Here is a 9,884-nt window from a genome sequence, read left to right as displayed (position 1 = left end):
TTGTTGAAATTCGAACATATGCGTAGGAGGATTTTTTTCATCAAATATGATCGTCTATCACCTCCTGAGAGAATCTGGATAAATTTATTTTTTTCATGCGAGAAAGGTGTTTCCTGACTTTAAGGGAATGAATCAAAAATCAAATTCCTCTTTTATTTTCAAAAAATGAAAAATACATGCAAAAAAAAACAAATAAAAGAAAATGTTTTGACTCGATTATTCGGAGGATTCGATTATCCGGAGTGAAAAAAAAAATCAATACTCCGGATAATCGAGTCCGACCTGTACTTGGTTATGTTTCTCCACCAAATCCAGGCACGGCAAATCGATACGTATGTTTCTCATTTCGCTTCTGGTGGCTGCGTGCTGAATTGTTTACGTTGAGTCTCGCTCTTTCTCTCATTTTCATCAAATTGCTCTACGCTCTCTGTAGAGTTACAAAATCGATGAGCACTAACAGCACCTGCTTCATTCGCGTATGCACCGTACGTTATGAGGCGTGTGCTTCGTCGGTTGTGCGTATCGTTCTCGTTGTGAATTTGCGCTAAGCGTATCTAATATTCAAACAATTAGTCGCGAATCGTCCTGCATGGAAAAAAGTTGGAACCCAAACATCTCGGTTGAAAAGGATCACATACTGGAAAAAAAAACGCAAGAATGCTCCGTGATGCTCTATTGCTCAAAATGCAAGAATTTTGAGAATGTGTTTAGCAATCAAATGTTGTGTTCTCATTGCCATCGTGTCCACTCATTCCGCACGGAAGTAATCCGATCTTGAACCTTGATGGAGTGTTTCACATTGCCCACTACCGATGAAGTTGTTCGCAGTGGGAAGAAGTGATTATCTGTGTCTTCTGGCTGCCACTAAGTATTCCAACCAATGAATGTAGTTGGAATTATCGGCTTTGTCTCCCAGGGAAAAAGGAAGTAGGGGAAAAAGTATCGATTGCTTCCTGGTTCAAGACAGTATCAACAAAGTGGTGTAGTGGATAAAAAGGAAAAAAGTGCTCTCAACATTGTGACGAAAATCAATATTCGACGAAAAGATGTCAGTGATGGTGGAGGCATCTCCGGTAGTCATAGTGATGAGCTCGCGTGATATTTTATCAGACTCGACAAGCCCAAACAGACAGCACCTTTCTGAGGCACATATCGAGCTGGATGATAGCCGGTTTGATAACAATCTCAATCCAAACATTGACATTGACCTATCCAGATCGCCGTCAGTTGGGGAGACGTTTGTTTCAGCGGCTACCAACGGACCACTGTCGTCCTCCGATAGTTCCGACACGGACAGTTCTGACGATGAAGTGGATCAGCTTGGAGGAAAACCGTTGCGCTCATCGTCGCTGAATAGTCATCACAATTCCGCAACAGCGTTCGATCAGGTTTCGTCGTTATCGCTGGAAAAACGTCCGCTATCACCGGGCGAAGGACCATCAGGTTCTACGTCCATCTCGATGTCTATTGGATCTATGGGTGAGTTCGACAACATAGCAACTGATTGTGAACTCAATCCACGCGCCAATTGTACACAGAGTGCATTACATTGGTGCGGAAATCTCGATTCGAACTGATAACGCGAACAACGAATCATTGAGGTAGTACAATTGGCTCAGGCAATAACCGGGTTCTTATCAGTTCAGTTTGATGTGATGACTTTGTCGATTGGACAAGATACGAGCTTTTTTGCATGATAGATTACGCATAGATTTCCAGAATGTTTTGCGAGGATCACGTTGAACAGAAAACAAAAAAAAAATTCAATTCAATGTTATACTTGCTCAGATATTCACCCTGCGAACACGTTTAGTAACCTTAATGGCTAATGCATTGTCATCCGCAACAATTTTTTTCATTCTCAAACTCATGGTTATTAGAATGGATAACAAAATTTTATCCGCTTCATGCAAATAATAACAACAATTTAACCACTTCACCACTCAGTGGTTAACATCTTTCAAGGACACAATTTGTTCGACCGAAACGTTGGATGAAGCTAATGATGGATTCATTCGCATTGGTTTCCCATGCAGAAGTGGCGTGCTGACATTGTGGCCGTCTGAAGTAGGTTGGTGGAGCGGGAGTGGAGGAACTCATGGTCGTATTTGATTCGTAACAACAGCAACAGCTGTGTTTACCACTTGGACACTATTATACGCAATTATGCGTAGTAAAAAACAGCAAAATAATTTGTTTTGGTTTTTTATACTATTTTCTGTGAACCTTCGAATCGGTCGTGAAATATAATCTCCCGAATAACACAGCCTACAATTGTTTATAAATATTAGTGATTGCTTTAACACTTTTTTAAAAACTAACACACCTTTGATTATCAGTTTCTCTCCAGTTTTCTGGATTATGGGAAAAAAGTGTGACTCGTGTTAGTTAGTAAGCATTTTCAAAATAATTGTTTGTGTTTTGTTCGACGGGCTATCGAACCACGATCGTGATCGAGAAGGTCGAGGCAATAAAAATACAAATGTTGTAGAAGTAAACAACCTACACTGCGTTGGTTTTTCCATCGAAATTGTCACACATTCGGGACAATTAGTACCTTTAACACAAAGTAAATTATCAGGCAATTCGGCTGAATATGAACTGAGAAAAGAACTCCAATGAGTCAAATATTTCGTTCCTGTTGAGGATGAATCTGATAACGGTGAGATGCACTGTTTTGGGGTCATGCGAGTAATTCCGCGTCTTGGAACTTGAACACTATCTTATCAGCAGCGATTACAGCTGATACTCTGTGATCATTAAGCCATAGCCATATTTGCATCTTTCCGGCTGCACCAGGTTTGAGAGGGAGGAGTATTGTGCAAGAAATTAACTGCGAATTTTGCGCTGGGAGAGGACTTTGCGTATCGGGGTCTGCTTGTAGCCGAGTTTGAGGGGAATTTAATTATAATCGCAACACGAAAGAGTTATCTACTTTTCCCAGGCTTACAAGTGATTGTTTGCGTAGTTTATTCGAGCTGAGATGCGTTCGTGAACCCTCAATAGGGTTTTGCATTATCTTATCGGTACGAGGTTGTTTTTGAATGTGAACCAAATTGTGTGAATGGAGACCGTCGAACCGTATTGAACGGCTGATTAAAAATCAACTTAGCTTTGTTGTCGGGTGATTTTGCAATGTTCATGATGTGATATTTTTTTTCAGTATGTACTGCTTCGTATATACGAGATAGTAACTACTGTGGTCTTCCATAAATATTGTTATTTTTTATAAAAGTAAATTGAAATAATCTTTAATAGAATCATGCTGAAATATACTTTTACGAATATTTCATTCCGAAAACTGCTAATTCAAGTTTACTATGAACCACAATGCATTTTCTCATCGTCGTAATATGCCGTGGCCATCAGTCGAATTTAATCGAATTTAGTCGAATTTAAACAGTGACAGTTTGTCTACTCGAGTCAGAAAAGGCAATCAACGCTTCAAAAAAGGCAGCAATCTTATCTGAAGACACTACAATTTCCTGGTCCAGAAGTTACAAAAGCTTCACATTTCAGTCCGCAGTTGGAGATTGTCTAAACCAGGGGTTCTCAAACTCTTTTGGGCAAAAGACCCCTTTTCCAGAATTAAGTCATACCTTAGACCCTCATAGCCGAATTGCTTTGAGAATCATATCTTTAGTTTTTTTTCTTACTGAATAAATATCAATTTGAAAACACTGCAGTTGGTGGAATGAAGTTCCTTCGGTTTTGCGTTGTTTATAACCATAACGAAGCCTTTTTCGACAAAGTATGATGATGGAAAAAACGAGAAGATATTTTTCAGCAATGTCTCACATCGCAGGATACTTTTTTTCAATGTTTATTTATACCTAGAACATATGACAACCTTGGTTGTACAGCTGCCTCATCTGTGCTGATGATAATCAACTTTTCTTGCATTATCACATTGGCTCATTCCATGGATGTGATATAGTACTGATTTATAATTCATTGAGGAATTTGGAAATTTTGAAGATCTAAAAACATTTTAGTGAAATCCTTGTGTAATGCGTCCAAGTGATAATATAACATGGTCTTGAAGCTTTGATTTTTGATAATTTTGACAAATGCAGAAACTGTGAATATTCGCTTCTGCTTAAATTTTGTTTTGAAAGTTTTGTCAGAAGGGCCGAAATTATTGATATTGTTTCAATCAAATTGAAATCGTCACCCTGCAGCTGAAGCACAAATTTAAAAAAACTGATAATCTTTCTATGCAAGAGACTCTTGGTGGTCAGCGAACTTCAGCGTGTAGAAATAATCGAGTAAATATTTTGTCTGTCAAATAGCTGAGCGAATAATCGAGTGCTCAAAGAATTGTTTCGAAGGTTTTTGATAGTAGTAAAATATCAGGAGCATGTTTGGACATGAATTTGATGATGACTTCCTTCGTGTTAAATCGCGTATATGTTTAATATACAGAGAAATGTTAAACATGCCTGAAGGACTCGTACGTTCAAACACATTATCTTGCACGAACCTGTTCTGGTTTTTTTACTTGCCGAATTTCGCATCTTGTACTTTTTGTACTTTTTTATTTCCATCTTGTGCACACTCATCGTCTTGTCGAGTTTTTAAAATGTACAGCAATAATATTTTCAACTAAGATATTTTTCATTATCAGAGTTGCCACATGTACGGACTGTTCTGTATTTTACAGATTTTTCGCCAAATTTCAGATACAGAATCTGTATATACAGAATTACAGATTTTCTGCAGAGATACAGAAAGATATTTTTTCAAATTCAAATTTAAATGGCAAATTAATTACAGTTCATTTTCTCTGTCTACCTTCATACTAATAAACTTTGCTTCTTTATCGTTAAGTCATGAAGCTTGTACCTTGTTTTATAAAAATGTTGAACCATATCAAATGTCACCTCATTTCTCCATTCCTGCTAAGGTTATTTTTGGAACACTTTTTGATAATTCCACATTCATCAGCGTGCTGTTGATTGAATATTCTCGCTTTAAAACGCCAACAAAACAAAGTTCTGAGATCGGTTGGCTTCCACAATGATTATGTATCTATGTATCGGCTCAAGGAGGAGCGTCAAGGATGAAATTGAAAGAAAATTTAAGAAAAGCAAAGTATAACAAAACCATGTATAAACATCATACAATTTTTTATTAGAAAACTTAGAAAATTTTACAGGATCAAATGTGGCAACCCTGGTCATTCTTATAACAGGATGGTTCACGTTACACAACTTATGGAGCATCTTAAATATTTCAAATAAGAACATGTGTTATTTTCTAGGGGTCGATATTGAGACCTCGTCGACCCCCAAAATCAATTTTCGTTTCTGTCGACCCCTGGGAAACCGAAATCGACCCCAGGGGGATATCGACTTTGAGAAACCCTGGTCTAAACCAAACTTTTTCTGGAAATTCAGCTTGTTTTTAACTTTGTAGTCTTCCGGGACATTTGCCGATCGAAGGAGATATTGAATCTGTATCCAGGAATTTGTCCGAAAAAGGCCTTGTAATACATTTTATCATCCATAACTATGCAAGGGTTCTCCCGAGGTCGAGTGGTTAGCGTCAGATCTAACATGCCGGGGGTTCGGGTTCGATTCCAAGAAATTCCCTCCGACTTGCACTGTGGTCACGCGTGTTCTATAGCTTGCCACTCAGAATGCATTCAAGGCGTGTTATTTGGCATAGAAATCTCAACTAAGTACTAATAAAAATGACGCAAGTAATACTACGTTGAGACGGCAAAGTTCCTCTAGAAACGTTAGTGCCATTTAAGAGGAAGAATTACACAATCGTATTCCATAGCTCCACAACTACCCAATCGTATTTCGTCAGCAAATTCTCGTGGAGCTCACTTGGTTAAAGAAATACCTCCAGATTTTGCATAGCGTTTACAGTCCGATACAACTTGTTAAGAACATTTTTAAAGCTTGATGCATTTAGAATCCAGAATCACAAAACCAGTTGTATCTCGGGAATGGTTAAAAGTACAAAAAATATTTTTATTTCTTTTTACATCAAAATACGAATAATTTATTGTTGTTTCCCAAAAGAAGATTGAAAAAATTATTACGTTAAAGTTTTAATCAATTTTCGTACTATTTTTCATACTCCGGATACCCCTTATCATTTTGTTCTCGGAACTCTTCAAGTCTGCTGCATTCCGAGTCACTTTGACACTCTTCTTCAATTCTTCAACTGAGGTATTTTTCAATGTGATCAACCCCAGTGTCACTGTACCTTTGAAGCATCCTCTATTCTAGTGGCAGCTTGCCAAATCTGACTAAAAATTCACTGGAACTTTGTGAGCCTCAATAAACGGAAGGAGACGTTCTGCAGACACTCTCCCCAGCACCCAAACTAGCGTTGCCAGAAAATATTTCTATTCGACAGAAAAAAATGTTTTTTTGTCCTGAAGCGTCAAATGAGCAAATAAAATCATCTGTCTCAAAAGTTTTAAAATGTTTTTATGTATGGGAGCAGACATCTCTTTCTTTTTCCTTTGTTCTTTTCTCGTTTGTTTTGGGAGTGCACCAACAAAAAAAAAAGTCGAAACGATGTCAGCGGGGATCGAACCAAGGCCGGCTGGAATGCAAGGCTGTTTTACACGACCACGCTATCCACAAAGCTACTGGTGCTGTTGCGTAAATGCGTGATAATATTACACCTCATTATAAAATGAAGTTGGAAAGTGTTTTCTAAGGGTAAAAAGGAGAGTATAAAGGAGATCTATATCCATCTCGATCTTGGTGTATCTTGTTTCGCTAACTCATATTGATATTATATTACTACACCATATATATTATACAAATGCTAACTAGTATTTGAGAGTCATGACAATTTCTGTTATTTTAAGGCTCAATTAATGTAATAAATCGAGATGACAAAACATATGCTAAAAATTAATTTTGGGTGTATACATTTTCGAGTCCATTGTCGTGTTTGTGACGAGAACGTTGGTTATTTTTACCACAGCTGCAAATCCCTTGCCAAATCAAGAGTTTCGGGGCAAATTTATTAGCGAAAATGAAATTAAATTAACTAAGTACATCTCCTCAGCAATGGTCTGATAGAATTTCAGCCTTTCAGCAAAACCTTTGTTGTACAACTTTCGAATGCGTGCTGTTTGGTTGCTTGCAGGCATGGAAATTACGATAACCTTCTCGCATACGGATTCTCCGGATGATACTTTGGTTAGAGTTGTATTTTTGACGATGTCGTATTCTGAGACTCCAAGGTTTATTTTGATTGTTCTCAGTGTCTTCTACCACAGCTTCCGACCACTTACGATCATTACGATGCGTCCTCTGATCCATCCGAACAACGTCTGTACGTTCCCGAAAAAGTTTCAGCACATCATAGACGGTCGATTTTGCCACTTTCAGAGATTTCGCTATTTTCAATGTGGATGTCCAAAATCTAATTTTTTCTCTTGCCTTCCATTTTGCACAACTTTTTCAAAACAAAACAAATTAACGTGAATTTATTACCTTCGAAAGATATAGGTTGTCCAAATAATTTGCTATCATAATATTTCGGGTATTTCTACTACAACCGCTGCTATAAAATAACAGTGATTTCGGATTCTAACTAAATCAAATCTTTTGTTGCCTATGCTAAAAGTTTTCAGCGTTATATAATTTCAAATAATAACAAAGAGAAGAAGTGATGCTTTTCATACTCTATTTTCTTAATAGTTTTTAACCGATATAGCAGCATGAGCCCGAGAGTTGTCAGGATGGAATATACTGATCATCTGTCTGGTCGTCTCTCGATCTTTCTTTGTTTCAAACGAATCAATTTTTTCCATATAATTATGCTGTTATAGTCAGCTGCCAATAATGAATGATACTTTTTTACATAAAAACAACAAGGAGGTGGAATACAGTGTCAATTGTTCACGTAGGACTACGAAGTTATTGCATTCAAAAAGCCTATTAATCACTTCTGATATTTTATTGGAAAAGAACGAAATTTAATTATAAACTAGATTTTGTTGATGGCCCTGATGGGTGATTTTGTTGTAGCTTTTTCGTAACTTTCAAAAAGCAGTATTGTTAATGCTCATATTACGTTTCATCCTCAGCATATGATGTTGGCTAAACACTGTCTAGAGTGAAACTAAAAGAGATACCACAAAGCAAAATAATTTCTACCTGTCGTTCGAAGCAACGTGACATGTGCGGAATCGACTTTTAACCCTTTCACGAACAACATCGAGTCTCACTCGATGAGAAATAATTGTGCCAAAACGTACAACATCGAGTCTCTCTCGTGGTACGCTTGCCCATCACACGGCGCTAAGACGCTCAGCAGAGTAGTGAAATTACTCGATGCGTGACTCATCGAAGCGTTTGCATTTGCTCCGCTCTTTTGAAAATTAAATCGTACGCGAAGGGGTTGAATAGCAAAACGAAGTTCAACAGAAGTATATTTCATTGAACATAATTGCGAACAGCTGCGAATGAACTATAGAGTCCAAAACCTCTATAGCCCTTCTGTGTTTGCGCTCCAAATCATAACTCGTATACTCGCGCACAGTATCACAGACCGTGCGTGTCTCTGTATTATTGCAATTATGAATTTTTTAGGCGTTTTGATATTTATTTATAGAAAATGATATAATCGAATGACAAAACTCCAGAAAATATTTTTTCTTCAACTTCATTCAGTTTTAATAGTCATTTCATTCAGCCTTCTTTAAAAACAAAATTATTGATTCTTCGGTCTGTGAGACCGATGCGCGAGTATAGGAGAGTTAATCCGAAAAAGCAAACTATTAACTTTGTTTCTGTTGCCAGCCAATAACCTGCATGAACCACTGATCAATCACCAGCTATTGAGCTATTGGTAGGGGAAACGCAGTTATAATGGACAGGGGTGGTAAAATTAACCAGTGCTTGTATTTCAATAATTTAACTAAAAACCAATTGGTACTTATTGACCATTCTATTCTTAGAACAAATGAAGCTATTCGAGACACCCTGTTGTGCATGAGTTTGTGAAATGTTGAAAAAAATAAACAAAAACAGAACTTGCTCTCTCAGTAGCCATCCGAATGTTATTTTACACACATCGCATTTGAAGAATTTTCCCTGATATTTATTTTATTCGACTTTTCACTGGTAAGCATCTTCGACAAATCATCACTTTGAACGACTGTTCACATATTCTAGAAGAGGTAAACAGACATTTTGTTTGATTTCAGTGATTAATTTGCATTCGAAATTACTACTTATGCAAAATGAGCCACCTCGGGATAACGACTTACAATGTTATGTTTTCTAAAGCTGATCTCCCTTAACATATGTTACTCTTCAAGGGGTTCCTTTTGTGGCCCCAACCAAAATCCAGCCTCTTTAAACACAGCCTTTTGTATTTCTTACTATGTTTTTGTACGTATAAGAAAATCTCAATTACGACTCTAGGCGAATATGTTCAACTTATTTCATACATGTATCTACCATTTCAATAATGATTTAAACAAATTTTGAGAACAAACAACGCGTAAATCTATCGCATTTAGCATTTTTGTTCAATTGTTCATTTTACTGCCTCCATGTGAGTTACGAATCGTTCGTTCTGAGAGACCCGTAGGATTTTGTACTTCTGATACGATTTGCGATTGAATGCTCCTCTAATTTACTCCAAACTTTGAAAATTCGACTAGAAAAAAAAAAACGGCTGAACGTATCAATATGAAGCGTTCAGGGATGTTCAGGGAATACACTAGGCTAAAAATTTGCCTGCAAACAATAATCGATGCAAAAAATTTAAATAATTTTTTTTTCGTCAAAGTAACAAATTACCCTTGTGTAGAATTTACTGAAGTTTATTGAATTATTCATCATCAAAGACGAAGTTGGTTAGCAAAACATTGTGTTAGTCCAGAATATTCTTGA

At 37.2% G+C, this 9,884-nt stretch overlaps 1 protein-coding gene across 2 annotated transcripts in view; it reads left to right on the top strand.

The window, feature by feature from the left end:
- Positions 1 to 472: 472 nt before the first annotated feature.
- The window catches only part of LOC129769935 (sorting nexin-8-like), a 48,221-nt gene continuing 38,809 nt past the window's right edge, over positions 473 to 9,884 (top strand). For both annotated transcript variants that reach the window (XM_055772473.1, XM_055772472.1), the window contains exon 1: positions 473 to 1,479. In XM_055772473.1, coding sequence (XP_055628448.1) covers positions 1,047 to 1,479 — 433 coding nt within the window. In that variant the 5' untranslated portion in view covers positions 473 to 1,046. The remainder of the gene's footprint in view (positions 1,480 to 9,884) is intronic.

The sequence above is a fragment of the Toxorhynchites rutilus genome, chromosome 2 (genome assembly GCF_029784135.1).
Source record: "Toxorhynchites rutilus septentrionalis strain SRP chromosome 2, ASM2978413v1, whole genome shotgun sequence".
Taxonomy (NCBI): Eukaryota; Metazoa; Arthropoda; class Insecta; order Diptera; family Culicidae; genus Toxorhynchites; species Toxorhynchites rutilus.
The sequence above is the reverse complement of the archived record's forward strand: the minus strand, read 5'-3'. Positions and strand labels throughout refer to the sequence as shown.